Source organism: Cataglyphis hispanica, chromosome 1 (assembly GCF_021464435.1).
Source record: "Cataglyphis hispanica isolate Lineage 1 chromosome 1, ULB_Chis1_1.0, whole genome shotgun sequence".
Lineage (NCBI taxonomy): Eukaryota > Metazoa > Arthropoda > Insecta > Hymenoptera > Formicidae > Cataglyphis > Cataglyphis hispanica.
The window spans coordinates 15,985,001-16,008,563 of record NC_065954.1 but is presented as its reverse complement, the minus strand read 5'-3'; the positions used below and the strand labels follow the sequence as shown (position 1 = coordinate 16,008,563).

General features: G+C 42.0%; 2 protein-coding genes across 5 annotated transcripts in view; one reads left to right on the top strand and one right to left on the bottom strand.

The window, feature by feature from the left end:
- Positions 1-17,848, top strand: part of LOC126848264 (uncharacterized) — a 32,776-nt gene extending 14,928 nt beyond the window's left edge. Inside the window, exons 6-11 of one of the 4 annotated variants that reach the window (XM_050589057.1) lie at positions 2,840-2,922; positions 3,058-3,188; positions 6,099-6,258; positions 8,461-8,530; positions 10,559-10,799; positions 13,025-13,166. In XM_050589057.1, the coding sequence (XP_050445014.1) occupies positions 2,840-2,922; positions 3,058-3,188; positions 6,099-6,258; positions 8,461-8,530; positions 10,559-10,751 (637 nt within the window). In that variant the 3' untranslated portion in view covers positions 10,752-10,799; positions 13,025-13,166. Of the gene's footprint in view, positions 1-2,839; positions 2,923-3,057; positions 3,189-4,107; positions 4,274-6,098; positions 6,259-8,460; positions 8,531-10,558; positions 10,800-13,024 lie in introns of all 4 variants that reach the window. The other 3 variants (XM_050589048.1, XM_050589043.1, XM_050589036.1) reach the window with 3 other exon arrangements.
- Positions 17,849-17,955: 107 nt separating this feature from the next.
- Positions 17,956-23,563, bottom strand: part of LOC126848201 (uncharacterized) — a 6,478-nt gene continuing 870 nt past the window's right edge. Inside the window, exons 2-4 of the mRNA XM_050588886.1 lie at positions 20,516-23,080; positions 19,322-20,144; positions 17,956-19,226 (exon numbers count right to left, since the gene is read on the bottom strand). Coding sequence (XP_050444843.1) covers positions 18,010-19,226; positions 19,322-20,144; positions 20,516-23,080 — 4,605 coding nt within the window. The 3' untranslated portion in view covers positions 17,956-18,009. The remainder of the gene's footprint in view (positions 19,227-19,321; positions 20,145-20,515; positions 23,081-23,563) is intronic.

Genomic DNA, 23,563 nt, shown 5'->3' with positions numbered 1-23,563 from the left:
GCCGACGCCGCCAGTTATGTATTGATCATTACCCTCTTAAACAGATTTCTAATTTACATTAGTACCCGGACGATCGCCCTCCCCGCACCCGTGGTGACACACAAAGGCGCGTGGTCTCGCGCGATACTAGCCGCTCTGCTCTCTACATATATACGTCGCGCGCAAGTGCGAGACGTCATGGAGGACCAGCTGACGCGGCGTCCTGGTCCATCGACGACGCATCCACGAGGCTGCTAGTAGCGTCGTTCACTTTTCGATTCGCGCCACACGCATTTAATGTGCGTTTATCTTGTTTTGGAAATAGGAGGAGGCAACCGTAGTGTGCCACTCAGTGTCACAAAAAGCCTTCCACGATTTCTTCGCGATAAATCGGATGCTCTTGATATTGGTGAATAAACTGCGGATATTGTGTCTCGCGGAGATGGATTAGACGCGTTGAGAATATTTTTCTTTTGATTTTATTCAGTCTCGATCGTGAGTGCGGGCATCAAAGGTCACCGCTGTTGACCAAACAAAGCGTGCCAAGCTTCTTCGGGAGGGGAAAGCTAATATGTGAAGGAGGGACAAAGTTTCTTTGGCGGTCGAAGACTCTGACCCTAAGAAGCTTATCCGTCCTGCCAGCTCGCTGCATCGCTGGCGAGTGGCAGCAGGACAGCCAGGGTTGACCGGTGGTCGACGGCAGCGCCGCGATAACCCGCCAAAAAAAATATAAAAAAAAAGCAAGAGTCGCAGCGGCATGTAGAAGAGAAAGGCCACGGAGAATGCGATATTCGTTCTCCCACACGCTCTCGAAATTGTAGAGCTGGCGGATGGCCAAGGGTTGTGTCTCCGATCGAGAGCCATGAATCGCGATGATGCCATCCTCGCGCAATCCCGCATCACTGCCGTCCCCCTTTCCCCTCGTGCAACCTCCCCCGGCCGCCCCCAGACTCGCCGATAATCAATCGTCGTAACACCGGTCGGTGGTGATTCCGCTGACGCCAGGAACGAGCGCGGCGTTTGAGACGCGGCGGAGAGGCGAAAAGAGAGAGAGAGAGAGAGAGAGAGAAAGAGACAAACGGAGAGGAATTCGACGCGCCAGGATACGCGAAAGACACCCGCCGCAGAGAAACGCGAGGAGAGAAAGGCGAGGTGTCAACGCGTTGATCGAGAGAGTTTTCGTGCGTGCGTGCAAACGTCAAACGGGGGTATCGTGACGAGAGGGTGCGTTTTCGCGATACGAGCGCGCTATAGTCGTCGGCGTCGGACGAGAGATAGACGGGGGGGGGTTTGCTGGGTATACAGGGGGATTTGGCGGCGGCGGAGGGGAGACGCGGGAACGAAGAGAGAAACAGAGAGAGGCAGAGAGGGTGGCGTATAGAGAGAGGCGGAAGGGAAAAAGAGACAGAGAGATATGACGAATGGGTGACCGTGGGATGCCGCCCCTGGAGACATTTCACCGCACGAATCGCCGGGCGACGAAGTCGCATCAACGACTGGCGCTGTTAAAGCGAGACGAGAGCGGGCGGGAGCGGGAGGGTGTGTTAACGTAAAACGACAACGACGGTGCGACGAGCGATGATGATACCGTTAGGAGGCACGTCGGACGACGTGTGGATGACGACGTGCGGCAGACCCGATTAAAGCTACGTACATCACAACACGGGGTCTTCCGGATGCGCGTAGTCGCCGCCAGCAGCAGCATCTGATGGACCGCCGCCACGGACGGCGTGTAAATGTCATCGTGTGCGCCACCGCCGCGTACGTGCTGTTTACAACTCTGTGACCGGTTTATGGAGACCCGCTTCACGCGCTCGCTATAGCGCGATGCGAACGAAAGGATGATGTGAATGAAAGGAGAGTGCTCGACGGCTGGACCAGAACGAGATTACCTAACTGGAAGCGCAATGTGTTAACATTGGCTTCCCCTGTGTTAATATTGGAGAGAATAACACCAACGAGATGAGGACAAGGCTCTCTACTAGGGCCGAGTAAATATCTCGGATAGTTTGTTTCGTTTGGTACTGTGATAATATCTCGCATATAGTTTAGCACGTGACAGAGCGAGATCGTTTAGGATTGTTCCATGGATCGATTTGGATCATTTCGGCGGTGTGCCCGCGAGTAAACACGAGGCAGCCCCGTATGTGGCGATGGAGTCAGCCGAGTGTCCGGAGCCGCTGAATTTGGTGATCAAAAAGGACGACACTGACGACAGCGGGCCGGTGATCGAAGAGAGGATTGCGGAGGCGTCGATCGACGAGGAGAAGGACGCCGTTCTTGCGGCCGAGGAGAGCGCGATCGAGGATAACATGGCGATACTCCAGGACGCTGTCAAATCTGCCAAGTCCGGCGGCTTACCAACCGCGGATCACAAGCTCCTGACCGCGCTCTACATGAGCAGTCTCATGCAGATGTCGAGTCTGAGCGCGCCGCGCAGCATCGCGCCGCCGCCGTACGGCGCCAGCCAGCAGCAGCAGCAGCAGCAGCAGCAGCAGAGCTTTGTTCATCTACTGGCGATGGTGGAGGCGCGACACCGCATGTGGCAGCAGATGAACTGGCCGCTGCCGCAGAACTTTCTCAGGAGTCCCCTGGCGATGCCACCGACCGCGCCGCCGTACTTTGACGGCGCGACGACAACGCCGACGCCGGCGCCGACGCCGAACCTGACCGACCAGCTGTCCCAGAACAACACGTCAACCTACCCCCTGTCCTGCTCGAAACCTGAACCCCTGAATCCCGAGGCCAAACAATCCTATTTTAATAAACGGTACATGCGATTGATGTGCGAGGAAGTGTGTTTATATAGAAAACGAGCGCGGGCTCACGTTGAATATTTTTTTCTATATGTGTGTTGCAGGTCTACGATAGAACAGAAAAACTCCACGTCGTTACCTACGGACAACACGAAAGCCCAGGATACGGGTCAGCAAAATAATCAAGGTAAGAATTACGCGATTCGCGCACAGGTAATAAAGAAAGTCAGTGATACATTCAAGAGTCACTACACGGTATACGAGTTATACATTAAAGCTCTCATCGCGCTCTCACTTGATCTCGACGCTGTGATTTTGACAGATAAAAAGAAACCCCATATAAAAAAGCCTTTGAACGCGTTTATGCTGTACATGAAGGAGATGAGGGCGAAGGTTGTGGCAGAGTGTACCTTAAAGGAGAGTGCCGCGATCAACCAAATATTAGGAAGACGAGTGAGTAAATCTCTAAACTTTGATATATTTTTTATCAAGTCTTCAAGTAAATTGTTCTACATCAGAGTTACTAACGAATCTCAATGTCTCGATGTCCATTCAATGTTTCAGTTTCATTATTTATGAATGTTATAAATCATCTTTACATAGAGTGTATCATTTTCAATGTGTGAAAGTGCAGCTTACATTTGATAAGATTAAATTATCACGCTCTGATGTAAGAATAATTAAGATGTGCGAAAGTCAACATTCTCTCGTAATAGAGAGAGAGAGAGAGAGAGAGAGGAGAGAGAGATAAGGCTCTGAAAATATTTTGAGTATTATTTTTAATCTGTCGTAAACTTGAGATTAATTCAGAGGACTATTGAAAATAAATTCTGCTTATAAATTAACAATCAAATCTTCGATTTCCTTTACGCGAACTGAGTATAGTGACTAATGTGTTTTTATCAAGTAATAGTATGTACGATTCTAATTCTGTACCATTCGACTGAAGAAAGAGAAAATGTTGACCGATCGCTTATTAAAGATTTCCAAACGAATTTTCATTCTGAATACTGCATGCATCTTAACGCTTTTATCGAGAAAATAGTTTATCGGGCTACCAATCGGAGCTAACTAACCGTACCTACGTAGTATCTCAGTACGAATAGAGCATTGTAGGTGGGATCTAAGGAAATCTCGGATTCGCCTTAATAAAAAAAAAAAAATGCTGACACGAAAAGGGAAGGGCCGAAGGGTGGTTTTCGCGGATCTCTCAGCGATGATTGACGTATCTACTTGTCACTAATGGTAAATAAGTTCGAGCGAGAGGAAGGGACAGAGATAGTGAGAAAGAGAGAGAGAGAGAGGGAGGGAGAGAGATAACGGGGACGATGCACGAGATTGTGAATCTGAATTTTGGGGGTATGACACGCAGTGGCACTCGCTAAGCCGGGAGGAACAGGCGCGGTATTATGAGGCAGCCAGGCAGGAACGCCATCTGCACCAGCAACGATATCCTGGCTGGAGTGCCAGGGATAACTACGGATATGGCAGCAAGAAGAAGAAGAGGAAGAAAGAGCGCTCCGCAGATCCCACCGGAGGTACCACTTTCCAGTGCTAGAACAGCAGGCCCTATAATAATTCATTATATAATAATTGCTAGTATATATCTATACTGGTTGATTGAAACGATCAAAGTCTCTGTGCGTTTCTTTTTTTTCATACGTTTCGTTTTTTGTATACATTTTTTTTTTTTATTTCTTATGGTTTTCTGGCATTCACTCTTTTTCGTGAAGAATATATATATATATATCTGTATATATGTATATATATATATATTCCTCTTGGATAAATTTTATATATATGTATATATATATGCATATATATATATATATATTTTTTCGTTTTTCGAAACTTAATTGGATTGGATTGTCTGTGGGGATTGTGGAATGTGGCGCAGCAGAGAATTATGAAAAGAAAAAGAAAACGGAAAAATTCAAAAAAAAAAAAAATAAAATAAAATAAAATAAAATAAAATAAAAAAATATAAGAAACGAAAAGCTAAAAGACACGGTGGAAAAATCAACGCGGCATTTTCGCGCGGCATGCGATCGCAATTTCTCTTTTTTTTTATCTGGCCAAACTCCCTAAAGCGGTATTCGTTCTCCGGTGAGCAAGAAGAAATGTGATGAGACGAGTTAACGTCACTGATGATGCGATAACGAGAGCGAGAGTGAAAACCAAAGCCTTTATGGTATGGGATGTCTGGTAGAGCCCGGGGCCTGTCCCGCTTTTTCTTCTCTTTTTTTTTCCGTTTCTTGCCACGGGACGACATATGCTCACAATCGCTTACCTCCCAAGACGAGTCGCGCTCGCGGCAATTTAACGAGAAACTGTCCGCCGACAATGTGTGTCTCGCTTCCTTCGAAATTCATTCCTCTTCCTCTTCCCCTTCCCCTTCCTCCGTTCCTATTAACATCCACTAGCGTGTACCTGAAATGAACATTTCTTTCGGCAAGTGATGGCTTTTCGTGACCAAGTCTCGCAACACTCCTTTGCAATCTCAGTGGCGTGACTCATATGGAGAGGAACTGGGGCAGGTGGCAAACGGAAATACACTGGAGGACTTTTTGTACTTTTTTTTTGTTCGGAATGCCTCAACAGCACCGAGAGAATTGAAGGACGATGAAATATAATTGAACTATTCAGCATTAGTAAATAATGAACAAACAATTCTCTGGTTGATGGCGCATTTATAATTCTCAGTCTTCCAACTGCGTACTTAATTAATAAATAAACGCGAAATTAATGATGTAATAAGCAAGATTGTAGTTTATTTGCATCAAAATTATATTAGTGCATTATTAATATTTATTTTAAAGATTATATATATCTTTCAGTGATCGCGAGAGTGTACACCAGCTGCGTTCTCTTATGGAGCGTGTTTTCTTCAGTGTATAGCCGTGCCAACACTACCCTTTCACTCTTTCATGTGTGCTACAGTAAAATTTTTCGCTATCGTGTTCTCTATCAGACACCCTATATACTTTAGGTTGTTAATTATCGATCGATAATATCAACGAATAGCGGTGCGACCGAGGGGGAGGGGACAACCTTAGGCTGTTCTTCTAGCACTTTAAACGGAAAGTAGGGACCCCAGTGTTACTGAAATGCTATGAGGCAACGATTGCGCAAAAAAAAAAAATAATAATAATAAAAAGAGATAGATAAAAAGTAAAATGAGAAATTTTAAAATAGAGCGAGCTAACTCCGACTCTTTTGAGACAACATTTTTTTTACGCAATTAGGGTGGCGGCAGTAGCATTAGTAAATTTTTTTTTTCTTTCCTTGATTAAAAATATTGTTTAGTCGTACACACACGGTTCATGCACAATTACAAAAAAGTGTTTGGTTCTCTCTCGGTAGTGGCACGCGCTAGGGCGAGAGGAACAGGCCAAGTATTATGAGTTGGCGCGACGGGAGAGACAGTTGCACATGCAGCTGTACCCTGACTGGTCTTCCCGCGCAAATACCAACCGAACTAAGAAGAGGAAGCGCAAACAAGACACAAACAGTGATCCTGGAGGTACCCACATGCCTCACATCCACACATTCTTACAATCTCCCCCTCAGTCATAAGAGAAAAAAGTGCCCCTGCCCCCTCCACCCCCCACTCATTATTACATATACTGTTATATTATACATTCTTATATTGCTACACTACATTATGTTGCATGTTTCCCCCCATCTTAGGGGTTTTGGGTCGATATATTTTACTATATATATATTATATATATGATTATATGACTATATTATATTATATTATACACACATACATACATATACACGCATATACGTTGATATATTTATATATGAATGTGACTCTATTATACATATTTCTTATACATATCGCAAAAAGTACATGCGTGCCTATATATCTGCATTGCACACCGGGAATATCTTACATTACGTACACGACACGCAAATATACATCAGAGACAGACACAATGCATCTTATTATTAATTACGTATACAACTTTGGGGACGCTGGCCATCTTGCATTTTTACAGGGACCTACTCCGCAATCAGACAATCCTGAGCGTTTAATTTTCTCTTAGCCTTTTCGTCTTTTTCTATATCTTTGTCTATCTCTCTTTCCCTATCTCTATCTCTGTCTTTATCTCCGAAATTTTATTTCTTTGTGAATACTTATCTTGCACTTTCATTATCTCTAACTATCCCCCCATCCTTTTTATCTTTGTCTTTTTATCTTTCTCTCTCTCTCTCTATCTCTCTTCGTTAGTTTCTCTCACTATCATTCTGTCATTTCTGAAACTTCGTTTCTCGATTCGTACGTTTATTTTTCTTTGATCGTTTCAATGTTGCCTGGATTCTTTGTTTTTATTCTAATTTTATTATTTTCGTTCTATCGTCACTCAGTAACTTTCGTTTAATCGAATCACTCAGTTTATTCTCGAAATACCCACATACGAAATTTTCGTTCACTAGCGTTCGCGCAATACAGCGCTCACATTCATAATTGATATATATATAGATATATATATTTTTTTTGTTAGATATATTCCGGAAACTTGCGTTTATATAATACAAATCACGACATTTCAAACGAGTAGATCTTTGATCGTGTTTTTTAAGCCGTTTTAACGTTAACGTTGCATGCCATATTATTCGTTTAACGAAGATACGAGTTGTTCATTTTGAAAAATTTAATCATAAGAAATCAAATTTAATCTTAAGAAAAATGTTTACGTCAATATTTCTTGTCATAAGTGAAATATCTCAAAAAATGGATTTGTACTACGATTTGTACTATGCTTTCAAAATAGACGGTTCGTATCTTTATCAATATTATATATATATATATATATATATATATATATGTATATGTGTGTGTGTGTGTGTGGGTCCTTCCCTGAAGACTACCGGTTTCGCTATAGCAAAGAATAACTTGAGATAGAATTTTACGCAGCTACACTCGCTGTAATTCTTCATTTGTTTAAATTATTTTCAAAGACTATTCTCTTCGACAAGTTACATTCAATATTACATGTAATGTCTTTCTCTTCGACGAAGGTCCTACAATATATATACATACATACATATATATATATATATATATATATATATATATATATATATATATAATCAACAACAACCCTTTGAGGTCGGGGCTACATAAATCTTGTTGCTTTACATTGTACAGAATTTTTTGTAACATTTTTCAAACAATTTATTGCAAAATTGAACATTTAAATCTCTCTGTTAAATCTCGGAAAAGCCGTAGGTTTTAATTGATATCGCGTCCGGATCTTAAAGGGTTGTAACCACCGTTCTGTTACACGCATGACTTAGTTGACATTCGTTAAGTTTTGGCATTCATCGAAGCATAAGTATATTAAACGCAGAAACTCGAGCACTGTTTCACTCCATACTACGATAGATTGTGTTCATTATCGCATTCGATCATACACGACAATCTCGTACGGTTTATCGATATATATACATATACATATAATATATATATATATATATATATATATATATATATATATATATATATAATCTGTCACTTTTTTTCTTATGTGATTGTAGATTATATCGAACTGATTTTTTTCACATGACGGGAACATCAATGTCAATGTCAATAACTACGTCATTCTTTTGACAGAATGTAGACAGAATGTATACGTTGAATAATACAAATCCCTCAATTACTCAAATAATCCGCAATTAATCGCACTAATCGCTACTTTGTTCCTTTTTGTAGGTAATAACATGAAGAAATGTCGCGCCAGGTATGGATTAGATCAGCAGAGCCAGTGGTGTAAGCCCTGCAGGTATGTGTGCAGTGATTTTTCTCGATACACCTCGAGCTTCAACGACGAGACATATCCGTCCGTCGAATTACGTCCGCGATTACAACTTTTGCGAGTCACATGTAAATACGTACTAAATCTTACGCAAGTCTGTCTGGATCTAGCAATGTCACATCCATCGTTTACTTTTTTGGCATATCACCTCGCTGTTAAGATCGAAGTAGAGGATGCGATATTCACGAAACAAGCTTGAGAAAAACAAGATATCGAGATCTTTCGGATAACGTCAACTATTCCAGTTATAATAATGGTCAAATAATTTAATATTTCAAAGCGAGAAGTGCTATAAAATGCACTTCGATGCTTCAAAAATATTAGATTGAAAATTTTTGCCAATGAATTTGGACGTGTATAAAAAATTTTCTCCAAAATCGCTCGTGACGATTAATATTCTTGACGTTCGCCATCTCGTGTCGGTCTCGGACCTCGTTCCCGTCATCCACATGTTACCGTGGAACTTGAAAAAAAGGAGACGCAATCAAACGGTATACCTTCGGGGAGGTGAATAAATATCGATATATGATGTATGACGTAGCAGCAGAATCGCCTCGTGTCAAAGGCGACTCATGTTCGCGGTGACGGTACCACCCTGGTGTATTTGTACAAACGAGGAAAGAAACAAGGGGAAATAAAAGCGCAGCGAGACTGCGCGCTGTCAGAAAATGTGTCTTCCCAAAACAAAACAAAAAAATAATAAAAAATCAAGGGGATCGAGCACAACTAGTTGTCTTTCCTAGTTATGCGAGATGCATCATCCAACTTGGCTTGTAAATATCGGTTTTTCTATTAGCACTACTCTCGTAGATTGTTCGCGACTTGTCCACGAGTCACCTGTTTTTTTTTTTAGCGTCAATTAGTCACTAATATGCCCTTAATATCGTTACGGTGTAGCCCAAACGCCCCAACTCCCGGCTGGGTTTGTGAATCTCATGGACCTCATTAAAGGGGCGAGGACAAATTCCGTCGACGGTTCCGTTTACAATTCTTGCACGATGAGAGAAAAGAGAGACAGCCTCTTTTTTGACAGAGAGAAATCATCACATTAAATGTCATTTGGGTGGGAAACGTAGCCTTTGGCACGCTCTCGATCGCTTTGCCAATCTCTCATCGCGCATGCATGTGGAAATGAATTTAGAAACTGAAAATGTAAAATCTTCGTATCGTGAAGCCTGTAAAACTCATATTATACGATTATCTTCTGGTATATATTAATCCAGCCAGGATCAAAATTATAAAAAAAAAAAAGATTTTCACTGAAATACCGGAAGCACTTTGTTAATTTGTTGCATTTGGATTTAGTTGATTGTACTCTACATTGAATGTAACCCGATTACAATACCGTCTGTATCAATTGTCGTTGTGCCTTCGTCATTAGAAGCATTATCGCGTTATGAGAAAAAAGATATTGGAAAATTATGTAACGTGTGATAGATTGTAGAGCAATCACTAACGCAATCTTAGCGTTACCAAGGCGCGCCAAAATAAATTCCGAATCGTCGCGTTGCTACGAATATTTGGGAGACATATTTTCTGATCGATGCAACAGTCGTCGTCACTATACCTATCTCTCTTCGTTCCACGTTTACTGAAGTTTCAAGTTTGTTCGAACGGGATCGGCAATACTTTATGAGGCTTAAATTACCATTAATATCCAAATTTTTATTTTGTAATAATCAAAAATAAAATAATACATTTAAAAAAAAATATTAATGTTCTGTAACAATTATATTTTCCTCGTTGTATTTTAAAATATAATAAATTGATATGTGCGAATGCCGATTCCGTTCTTGCCGATTTCACTTGTCGCGGGGAACGAAAAGTTAGAAGAGCGATAATGACATCCGGTTCGGTTCCTTCCCCTTCCCCGGTACAGACACGTGCGTGTGGGTGACGACACGATACGGGTGCGAGATTGAGGTGGGATATTAAGTCGACAATATGTCTTAGCAAGAGTGCGCCCCTTTAATGGCTGGTGGTTGGTTTTGGCAGCCCAGTGGAGCATGGAGCGGGGATGGGCATCCACGCGAGCATAATCCATCACGGTGTGGGAAGTAGCGCGGGGGCAGGGGTCGGGGCTGGAGGCGGTGGGGGGACGGTGGGGACAGCCGCCGCCCCGCCAAACACCAACACTGCCTCCAATGCCTCCTCGCCTCAGCAAGAACCCACTTATGTTAATCTCTAGTCAAGCCTATCGCCTCCCTTCTACTGCAACACTTCTTCTTAAACAGTGGTCAGTCCCGACTTTGAAAACCTACGGGCCTCCGTCGGTTCTCGCTATGGTCCCGGCTATGCCGCTCAAGAGAGATATGTAAGATATTTCATTGTATCCCGCGCGGGGTATCAAAATCTCTTTTTTTTTTTTTGATATCTTTGCACGGAGCTCGTTGAAGATGTCATCGTGAAAAGATACGAGCGAAGGCGCCATAGCGGGGGACACGACGGTGGCCCGTGTGATGCTCGCATTGTTTCTCATTGTTGTGGCTCTTTACAGCTTATTTATTGTTATTTATTTATCCTCTCGTTTAGTTGGAATTTATTCAGTGTTGCCCTTAGCATGGCTGGTCTGTATAATATATACATATTATATATTATATACATATTTATATATATATATATATATATCTACGTATATACACACATATATAACGATTATTTACTCAGATTTCGGAACGTTGTTTGACATATATAGAAGGTTTTTATACATTTTAATTTCTTTAGCATGGCAGAGTTCGTACGATTAAGATCGGATGATTGTGTTCGGATGATTGTACGGATGTGTTCTTTTTTACTTTTTTTTTTTCGTTTACTTTTAATGTCTAATCATTTTTTCTTTTGTAATATTTTTATACGGATAACGATGTTTTTATATATATAATGCAAATAACCACTCGAGGCAATTCCTTGGAAAAGAACTGCGCTGGCTGACTGCGTAGAATTGCATTTTTTTAAAATCGAAATTTTTCACAATTTCGTGTGTTACTCAAAGTCTCAGAATGGAACTACGATATACTTTTAACAATTGTTTTTAATCTTTATACAAAATCATTAATCACTATTATGAAAAAAGGAAAAAGAAGGAATATTTTATCTCTCGAGTTGAAATAACGTGATATAACTTGAGAAAATTAAAATTTAAAAAAAAATCTATACAAAAAAGTTTCTTGCAAATCTTGCATAAAATAACATTTATTTTAACTATTCGATGACTCGTCTAAAAAAAAAAGATAACATGCATTGCAATCTATTCTGAGATTTACGAATGCCGTTGTCGCGCACTGAAAGGAGTAGCTCAATTTTCGTAAGTTTTATGCAACGCTTTGAAATTTACACTAGTGTGACTGCGAGTTCAATTAGCATCCTCCGATCGTTCTCGGCGGCACGGCCGACGAGAATCTAACTGATTCAGCTGAGAGATAAATAATGAGAGCCAATGGCAGAGCGGCAATATGTCGTCTCGACTGCGAAGCAGTTCTCTAGACGAGGTCGGACGGGCTCACTTATGAAAATTGTGCAGTAGCAAAACAAGCCTCTCTCTTCCTTTCGTCATCTCGGAATCTACTATTTTATCGATGTCCACCTTTGTGTTCACGCGACTGTGAAAAAAAAAGAACTTTAAACGCACTTTACAATTGGTCGCGATGTATTCCAAGTTCCACGTAACATAATATCGCTTTAGTGCGTCTCGTTAACAAAAATTGGCTATCTTAAATCGACAAATCGACACACCGCGTATGAAAAAAAAGAAGGAGGAACCGCGCGAATTCTCAGATCCTCGATCTGCGGATGATCAACGATTCAATAGATGCTCCCCCTCCTCATGGCATTTCGATTGAGTTTTATTATTTCGTTTCCACGTTGTATTACACATTATGCTTGTTACATCTAAGGATCTCTTGAGCATGGCATTTGCGAGCGAGTGATCAGTGTCGAGCAATCCAAGCATCGCCAGGCGCACAAAGATTTTCGTTCACTCTGATAGAGATCGAACAGAAAGACGCGCGAGACAATTTATCAAACTCGAAAAGCAAATTTGTGCGTCTGACTTTGCGGTGATGACATGAGTGATGGCATGTTTTTTCAGTTGGTAACAATTCTAGATGTATAACATATTTTTTCACGGACGTATTTCCAACGGTGATGATTTGCTATTGAATATCGGGCAAAAATATTTAAAAGTCAAATTAAAATTACTTAAAAATTGTTTAATTGTTGCCTGATATGATTATAATATCAGAAAGATTTGACAACTTTCCGCAAAAAAATATCGCATTTTCAATCTTTATATAATTGCTAAGTATGAACACAAAAATTTGCAGCATACATTCACCATATTATCTAATGATAAATAAATGATCTCACAGATGGAAATTAATTGTCCTAATATTATTGACGTCGTTAGCCTCCCAGTCACCTGTACGAGTGCGCACTAATTGATTTTTTGATCATTATTTACAGACGTAAGAAGAAATGTATCAGATACATGGGGGAGGGAGGAGACGGCGACGGTGAAGCCGACGGCGAAGCCGAGGACGATCATTCGGAGGATAATCTGGGCAGCGTAGGTGAAGCGGGAACTCCTGAGGAGGATGAATCCCTCAGCAGTCCCGGGGGCCTGTCCGCGTTGTCTAGTCTGGCGAGTCCTTCGCTGGTCTTACCATCGCCCTCGAGTCTATCCAGTCCGTGCCCGTGTCCATTAACGCCCCCAGTGCCCCCGCCGCCCTTGTCGAATACGAACCAACCATCGCACAATCAACCGACAACGACAGCGACGGCAGCAGCGATGGCTGGAGTGGCAGTGACGACAGCGGCGACGCAGCAACCAGCTCCGCAACCCCATCGCAACCCCGTCGGCACGAATCCTCATGACATCAATAATCCGCTCAGCGTGAACCAGCTGACCGGACAGTGTATAAAGAGCGAGTCCGCGCCCTCGGGGCCCTCCAATCCGGCGATCAGCGTCACGTAGCCCCGGCCGGACCCACATGACCGAACTGTTGCTATATGCGGTGTCATCTACGGGGTCCGTCTACGTGTGCGCGCGATAAGAAAGCCGGATGACGAGGTGATGAGAGATTGGCGGTTGAGAGAAACTTCCCCACTATCACGGGCAGGTTTCACTTTTGTTCCAAGAGGGAGGTTTTCGTTTCACCGCTAATCTGATCAGGAGGGACCAGAGTTTTAATATTTTCAGAAAAACACACTTGAAGATAGTCCGAGGGATCGCTCATCATAATAGTTGATCGTGTTTCGGTTGTGGGAATCGAACGTGGTCTGCACGATCTAAGCAGCATCGTTAATGATCCAGATCAGGGCATGAAAAATCGTCGATCGCCGCCTCGTCATTGTGAATGATGGTGTTACCTTCGGTCGTTTTCTCCTGGCATAGCCTCGCTCTTATGCATTCGCCGAAGTACAGGTCATCCAGTGTCCGACATACACACAAAGTCGGGAATAAGAATCAAGACATTATATATATATGTGTAACAAACGAATAAAAACAAATACGATATAGAAATACTCAGGACCAAGTATTTGGCTGTAGTCACCCGCTCGGCAAAGAGAAAAAGACGTGAGCGAGATGTATAAGCGAGAGAGAATATGTATGCGTGCGTGCGTGCGTACAAAGCTAGCGAAGAGCAAAAGGTGCACGTCCAGCTAATAATGTGACTGAAAGAACGACTCGTTGGAGGTGCATGTGACGCAGCTTGTAGTCCTTGTTACGTTGTGATGCCAATGACTGAGAGGTCATGTTCCTGTGCCAGCTACTATACTCTAGAGAAGTAATTGTATCGCGAACAAGTAGCTAAGAGCGTAAGATGGAAGAGAGAGAGAGAGAGAGAGAGAGAGAGTAAAAAAGAAAGAAAAAGAATAGAACGGAAGTCGCGTGTGCGATGCATTTTATTGTCATTTGATTATTCGACCTCATCTCTCACACATAGGTGTCGAAATACCTATCCTCTATGTATATGTAATTTGTTATTTTTTTAAAAGTCTATACACAGTGCGGTTGATTAGCGTGTAAGATATCCTTAATAATTCGAATCCTTAATAATCCTTTTCATTCTCTATTTGAATATTTTTTCTTCGAATACCTCTCTTTTTTCTACATATACACGTCCTTTCTTTTCTTTATTATAATGATCTATTATTTGAAAATGATGCAATGCGATTGGCATGATTTTATATTATAAGTCTCTTTTGCGCACGACTCTTTTTTTACGAAATATAATAATGCTATTATTTATGCGTATTAACATTAATAATACGTATAAAATAAAACATTATATCTCTAATATTGTTTATTATTGCTATCACAATTGACTTTATATCGCTAAGATCTTTACCCTTCGATTCTCTCGTGATTTTAGTCATCAATGCGACAAACTTTCGACTGAACGAAGACAATAATCGCGATGAATAAAAAAAATATATAAGAAAAGAAAGAGAGAGAAGATAAAGGGACGATAAACGCGGGCACAATTTTTTATACAAGGATCGAGACGTTCGATGAATCGTTCGCGGTTAATGTACAAAAAAATGACGTGTTTTGGAATTCTATGGTTATCTCGTAACTCATTTGTTTCTTCTTTGTATTTCTGTGTTTCTTTCTTTAAAAGAAAGTTAATTTCTGCCCATCCTTTCCTTATCTCACTCTTATGTTTAACATGACATATAATAGCGACATATACGATTAAAAAATTTGTCCAACTTAAGGACTAATGTCAATTTGTAATTTGTGCGTCAGAGAAATATATATCTCTTTCAAATCGTTTTAGGAAAAAAATTTCTATTGTTGGAACAATCACACGCATCTCTCGACAATTACTGGATTCTAAGAAGAAAATTATATAATACTCCTGTAAAACAGAATTTATTTTTTTCGAATATTCTTTTTATTTTTTCTTTCTTGCTTTTATTTCACATTTTGCGAATGTTAGAATAATGCGCATTTTTATCGTTACGCGCAAAATAATGTTACATTTTTATTGACAATTATCGACAGTTTTTTTATGAACATTTTATTATATATCTTGTTTACCGTGGTGTAACGTGCAAATGTGAACGAAAAGGCTTATCTGACAATGGACAGAAAAATGAACAAATCAAGAATGCGAGTTATTGTTCTAAAAAAAAAAAAACAACTCCAACACACTAGCGGACGTTCCGAATGAAACAGAGGTTGTGAATTGTGCGATAAAAGATCGTCTATTTTATTCTTGCTCGTTTTACTACTGAGACTTTTTGCTAATTTTTTTAACTCTTTTATCGATTTGTGTGTGATATTTGAAATACAATAATAAATATTTTACATTTAGATTTTGCAAATTCGATATTTTATTTTATGTAATGAAAAAAGCAATAGAAAGTCTTTTTAAATATTTTTGCAACAGAGCTCATTCGCGCGTGCGCGCGATATTTTCAAGAGTCTTGAATCGCACAATTTCAAAATGTCAAGTATATATATAAGCGCGACACATTGTTAGAGATTTCTATTTCGTTGTGCGACATATTTCGGTGCAATTTTAATCTTCCTTTATTATATTATCGGCCAAAAGGGAAAAAGCGCAGCGTAAAGGGTCCTGTACAACAGTTATTCTGCGAGTGTTTATTTCAGGGGGAGTGTAGTTTCTCTCTTGTACATAAAAAAAAAATATGTTTTATAAAATGCATTTGTTGCGACGTATGGGAAAGTGCAATGGAGGTGCCAACAAGAGAGAGAGAGAGAGAGAGAGATCGCGCGTGTTTATACGCCACAAAAACGGAAGCGTTGACGTTACGCACGAATGTATGCAGACGTCGGTGAAAATGTTTTCTTTTTCCTCTCTTCTTTCCCTTCCGCAATGTGTTCTTTTCTCCTCTTTTTCCTTTTTCTTCATTTTTCAACCGACTGAATCGCACGGTGTACATCCGTGTACGGCGAAGATCGCGGCTGTAGAAACGTGTCGCTGAGTATAGCAGCAAAACTAAACGTGCCATAACAACATCATGCCAATATTAATGATAATACGCATATCGTTTCTCTTTTTATTATATTACGATTCATTCGACCTTGTTCTGTCAGTCATAAAGCGTCAAGCCCATCGATGCGAATATGTCCTTTCTTCCCCCCGTCTTTTTCGTTCGCCCTTTTAACTTCACCCATCCTTCCTTTCCCATCCTTTCTTCGTTTGTCGATCGAACTGGTTACATAGATTGAAAGTAGTATTTAATACGAATCTTCTTTCGAACGTAACACAAGTCTCATCTTGATCTCCCTTATCAAATGTTATCGAATCGGAAATGAAAAAATGGATTTACATATAATGCATGAAACTCTCGAACATAAGAAAGGAATAATGTGGACTCTCGTGAGTGCAAAAATGTTCGATCGAGGAACCAAAGTATCTACCTACTTGCCTACCTATCTTCTTATCTATCTACTTACCTACTTTCTCCTCGAACAAAGTACGGGGCAAGGACGACCAGCGACGTCTCACGAGAGACAAATACGAGAGAAAAGGAGACGGCGGAGATCTATCACCACTACTGGTTGTACTGACAGACGTAATCACTATTACGAGAAAACAAGACTCGCAAAGTCGTGCGATGTTTGAATATTGTATGCGACGGTGAGGAGGGTGACGCGAGCAGTCTTTCTGGACAACCCTCGGAAATGAGAATTTGTGAAATCCCTCAAAGAAAAGTATGTCCGCTCGCGTCTCACCTGCCTCCCATTTCACTTTGCTAGAAACGAGACAACGTCACGTAGGATTCGGCAGCGGACTACTTAGAGACGCGAAAGCGTCTTCGTGTTTTTTTTTCAAGGACGCGTATTAGGGAGGAGAGGAGAGAGAAAGACCTATCTTCGGGACGCAGAGTAAATAATCTTCGGCGGGCAAATTCGCTCGATATGGCCTAAAGTCCGCTCGAGAGGAGATATCGAGATTCGCTCGTAAAATCCGCAAGGAAACGACACTTCCTTTCCAAGGTGATGGTGACGATCAAGGTCCGCTCGAGCCGACCTATCCCGATTCGGTGCTCGTGTCTCGCTTCAGAGGAGTGGTTGTACTATATTGTAAAGTATCAATCGACAGTTCTCAGCTGCGTTGTACAGTGTTTTCTAAGTATTTAGGTTGATAGTGTGTAATTGAGAAGAAAAAGGAACATTGTATTTACACTAATAAGTGATCTGTATCAAATTCATTCTCGTATAGCCTGTACTCCTACTCATGTAGATGCTAAAAGTGATTTGTGTCATAAAGAAAACCTATAAATAAAATTAGCACTTTGAGAACGTTGTTTGGCCGCGTGTACAAATTCTTTCCCCCTTTTCCCATTCGTCTTTCGGCTGCAAAATATAAGGAGAGGTTTTATTTCAGGATCATAAGAATATTCTTTCACACGGATTAACGATTTTTGCATTGCGTTTATCACACAGAAAAACCTGACAAGAAAACGTATCATTGTTCGCACTTGGGTGGACAAACGTCTCGCGCATCCGAGAAGAACTGCAGGTTCAACACGTTGATTGCATTCAGAGTGTACACGTTTGGCCGTTTAAGATTGCAGTTAGTTACAAAAATTCCGGCCATTTTCGCGACACTGCTGCACCTAAACACGCAGGCGGCTCCGTCGTAGGCAAATCTGCCTTGTTCATTTCTCGCGCACGGATCGAACATGTAGAATTTACCATAGTGCTGCATAACGGCTACCGCCAGATTGGCCGTATGCAGAATACCGGCGCAATTCGTGCGAAAAAACATGGCAAGCGCCTGCGACAGATCGAAGGTATGGAGTATCCCCGCGGCTGTGTGATTGTGAACGTGGATGGTGGCCCGGAGATCGCCCACGATGAATACTGTGAGCAGCTCACTGGGTGACAGATTCCTGGCGTTCACGCGAGCACAACGTGCGCTGTCCGAGTACAGTAAATCGCCGTATCTAAGTACAGCATCAATCAGCTCGGGCGTCCACGTAGACGGCACATGTAACAGTCCGACTACGACGGCGACTGCCGCAATCGCCGTGCTTTGGTGACCTCTGTTCCTCAGGCCGAAAACGCGATGACACATGTGCAGGTTGCCGCGTAGAACATCGAACTCCTCCACGGCGATATACTGACTCAGGGGCTTCACGTCCAACGTAGGAATCTTTTTCGCGGAGATGATCGGCGCAAGTGACGCACTAGGATCTAAATGAAGTTGGAAACCAGCTGGACATGGCAAGGGTTTTATCACAGCAGTCTTTACGATCACCCGACAGATTTCAAAAGTCCCATATCTCTCGTGCGGATCAATGCTTGCGAAGATTGCGTCGTACAAAGGTTCTATGCAGGCGAACCACATTGTGCATGAAGTTCCATCGAGATCTGGCAGACCCTGATCGTTTCTCGCTTTAGGAGTGTACATGAAGTAGATACCCAAATCCTTCCAAATAGCGAGCATATCGCGATCGACTACTAGAATGCCAGCACGGTTATTTTGGAAGAATTTTTGCAGACCTTCCTCAAGTAAAATCGGAGGCGGAGGTGGCGGTCGTTCTCGTAGAATTTCCTTTTTGTCTTTGTCAATCTTTTTTGTTTTATCTTCTTGTTCTTTCTTCATTTCTTCTTCCTTATCGATTGTCACTAGACCGCTCATAGTATTGGGCTCGATGTCAGCAGTCAACACGTTGACACCTTGAGAAAATTATTATAAAAAAAAAATTTGTATGGCAACTGCTATCAGAAATAAATTCTAAAAAAATGCTATCAATCGAACAAAAAAAACTTACCGACATAGAATACTCTGATGACATCCTTCGGTCTCAATCTCGATTTAGTTGGTCTCGCCTTGCACGATTCTCGATGAACGGCACTGCCGATCGCTAAGATCTCATCCATAGTTTTCTTCGTCCAGGTAACGGGACTCTTCACGATCGACATACCAAGCGCGACCACGCAATTCGTCGCAGTTTGTCGGTTGCGCAAAATTTCGGGGAAGATCTCGTCACCCTGATGGTAGTTACCACGCAGAATCGCTCGCGCCTCGCCCGGCAATTTTTTGTAAGCATTCAAGGGAGGCAAATTCGCCGGCCGAATCGCCGGACTAGGATCGAATCTCCAAGGCTTATCGATGATCACATCGATCGCGGTAATCTGATAATCGTCCGTCGTTCCCAAATGACGCAAAATATATTCTACAAGATGACTCGCGTCTCTGAATCTGAACACTCGCGGTACCGTCACTGCGGTCTCGTCTGTGACGATAGACCAGTCGGGTATTAGAGCATAATTAGTGTTGTCGTTCTTCCATATGGCAATATTTCGATTTCCCGGCGTGCTCAACGCGCCGGCGTTGTACTTATCGAAGAAGTTGTCGATACCAGTCCGCAGATCATGAATCTTGGGCGGTCTCCCGACAAGATTGCCCGCTTGAACGCAGTCCTTGATTGTTAGAACGATGCTTCGACCGGATAAGAAGAATTCGCTGATAATCTCGTTCACCAAGGGTACCGAATCCATGCCCAGTCGCTCGACGCATTTCGAATGCAGTTTGTCGCCGGTGATGATAACTTCGTCAAGAATGGACGGAGTCCAGTATTTCGCTTGATAGACCTTAATTTATTTTTCACATACATTTTTTGCGTAATCTAATATCTCCTCAATCGATTAACATATAAAATTATTGTGAAAAATTTATCATTATGTAGTTATACAATTCAACGAAAAATTCAAGAAAAAAATAACACAGTTCAAAAAATAACTTTTTTTTTGAAAGAGTAATTATTTTTTTTTATATTGGATGATCAAGCAATTCAGAAAAAAAAACTATGGGAAATAATTATTTCTCTTTGTTGTTTTTTTTGTAAACCGTGAATCATTCTTTACAGTTTTGGTATTCAATTTTAGAAATATTTTAGAAATACTTTATCGTGTCACAATTTTGATAAATTTGAAAAAAAGAGATTAAGTACATATAGAGAGACCTTGGAAAAAACGATGGCCATCACAGCAATAGCTGCGCTCTGTTTGCCGCGATTTGCTTCGTCGAATCTCTCGTCTGTCATGGCGATATTACCGTCGATGCTCCAGACACCATCGGCGAGTTTGGGAAAATGATGCCACAGATCCTCTCCGGAGGTAGTCTTTTTAATTCGTTGTGCTTCGGCCACTCGCGTTTCGTATGCGTTCCCGATCGTGATGGCATCGATGACGAAATCGTCACCCTGTTGCGCGACTTGCTGTAGAACGCCAGCCAACGAGGGGATATCGGTGAACCACATCACTGCGGCTCCATCCTTCCCAGGTTCACCGCGAGCGTCCCTGCCTCTAGGGTCCATTGTAAAGTACACATTGCCCTCCTTCCAAATCGGCATCATCATGTCATTCTGACGAAACACTCCCATCGCGTTCCCTTCAAAGAACTGCTCCAGTATCGTCGATGTATCCGCCGTTCTTCCGGCGATAAACTCTTCTTCAAGACCAATCGACATTCGATTGACACCTATAGTGAAGTCTTCCGCAAACTCCGATGGAAGAAGATAATTCCTGGGCGTTTCCTCCTCAGCCTCCGCTTCGGGCAGATTTGCTAGGTTTTCGACGGTGAGTTTGTCGCCGATCCTTAGGATGTCGTCCACAAGTTCGCGATACCACAGATGAGGATTGTAGAGTTTGGTCATTGCCAAAGCCACTAAAGAGTTGCCGGCCTGTTGTTTGTCTCTTGTTTGCCGTTTAAAAGCTGTCTCGTTTCCTTGCTCGATAGTGCCTAAAAGTAGAGCGCCAGTGTCGCCCAGACTAGAGTAGTTATTCAGATCCGGCTTAATCGGTATCAATTTATCCGCTTCAATCTCCTCGTCTGTCATTGACGTGCCGATAGAGACGATTTTTAACTCATGTATCACGAAATCGTTATTTGTAGGATCCTGTCCAGCGTTCTTCTCGATGAGATTCGCCAACGTCGAAAGATCCGACGTACGCACCACGCAGGCAGAATTCTCTTCGGCTGGCTCTGCTGACAATTGACCTAATTTATCCCGCGGATTCGGATCGAAGTAGTAGTAGACTGTTTCCTTGTCTTTGCCGTTTACTTCTTCCTCAACTTTCCATACCGCCACTGAGAGTTTCCTCACCTCGACTATTCCATATTGCTTGTCTTCGAAGAACTGATGCAGACCTTTTTTTAAATTAAGCAGTTCAGAGTCATCCGATGCCAATAGATTGCCGACGATCGCCGAGTCCTCCACATCAATAATCACTTTTCGATTCTTAAAGTACAAGTTTTTTTTCAAATCTTGAATGAGAAGTGGCTTTTCCTCAATTTCCTCTTCCGTTTCGGCAGGCTTGCACCAGTTGTAATAAGCGTTACCTTCTCTGACAGCTTCGTCGACAGTCCCGCTACTCCATCTCGCCGGTGGCGTCTCCGATGCACTTACCAGAGCCACTACCGGCATAGTGAGACCCTGAACCCCTTGATTCTCCTCCTCGAACGATTCGTCTATGTTGGAAATTTCACCGCGCAATACCCATGTCTTACCTGCCTCACCAGGCTGAAAATCGTTCCAAGGTCGAGTGCCGACTACGTCGTCCACGATCGCAACATGTCTGATCGTGAACCGATCATTTTTCCTTGCCGGATCGACGTTCTTCATAAACAGAGCGATCAACGAATCAATGTCGGGAAATCGAATCACACAGCAGTTTCCTTCGTCCTTTTTATCCTTTAGTGCGATTTCCTCCTTTCTTCCTCTCTCTGCGACCTTAGCATCCTCTTTCGCAATTCTGATACCAGTGGTATCGCAGGCTCGAGGATCGAATAGATAGTAATAGTCGTCTTGGCTCCAGATTGCTACCGCCATGGACGTAGTCTCAATTACGCCTTCTTCGTTTACCAGAAAAAACTCTTCCAACGCCTGTTTCAGGTTTAACACCGATGGCACTTTGGAGCTGAGCGTGCCGATCACAGTGATCAGATCAACATCTACTACCAATTGACGATCATTCACTTGGAGCTTCGCGTCATTCAGATCAGCAGCTGTCACCGTCTTTATCATTGGCTTGTCGGATTTGACGCTAGCATAAAGCGAATCACCGAGTTTCAGAATCTCATCCAGCTTCGACCTTATCCACATCTTCACGGGGTGAATCTTTTTCATAGCAATAGCCACTACACAATTGGCCACGTTTTGGTCGCCTTTGCCCTTGTAAATCTCGCTGCCTTCATGAGTAAAACCATGAAGAATCGCCATTTTGCCGCGTAATTCTCTGAACGTGGACGGTACGTTGACACGCATATCATCGTAGGAATAGCCGGTGTCGAAATCATTCCGACTCACCAATGGCTCCGTGGCGAAGCGACGATCGATGCTGTAATTCGAGATGACAATCGACAGCGGCTCCCTGCGTATCCTCGCGGGTGTGCGCGACTTGTCATCCTTGGGTATTGGCTTAGTGCAGTCAGTCTTATGCTCGTCCGACACATCGATAGATCGCAATATGCTCCTCCGGATTATCGGCAAACCATCGGGTAGACGATCGATGAAACCGCGACCAACCTGTGTTTTTCTTTAATATTTTATTCGAACTTTTTTTGTTTAATTTTTCTTTATTCTTACGCAAAAGAAAGAATATATGTAGGATGTTCCAAAATCCCAAATATTTTCTTTTTGCAGATTTTCATCAATTTTGAGTTGATTTTTCTTTCGCAACAAAAATATCGAGGGATATCATCATTTTTTTCCATTATAAATCTTTGCAATAAATTGTAAGCCTCAAATTAAACTTCTATTAAAGTAAAGTTTATCTAAAATTAACTAAAGAGCGAAGTTTTGTTATCTTTTTAATTCCACAAAGTATAGTTTACGAAAAACTTTTTCAATCACTTGTAATTCGAAAAATATGGATTCAGGACATATGACATTTTTGTTAAAGAAAAATCGTTTTCCAAAATTGATCAAAGAATCTGCTATTAAAAAAATATCAAAAAATTTTTTAAGACAGCCTATTAGCCTCAGAATTAAACAACTAAACAATTGCTG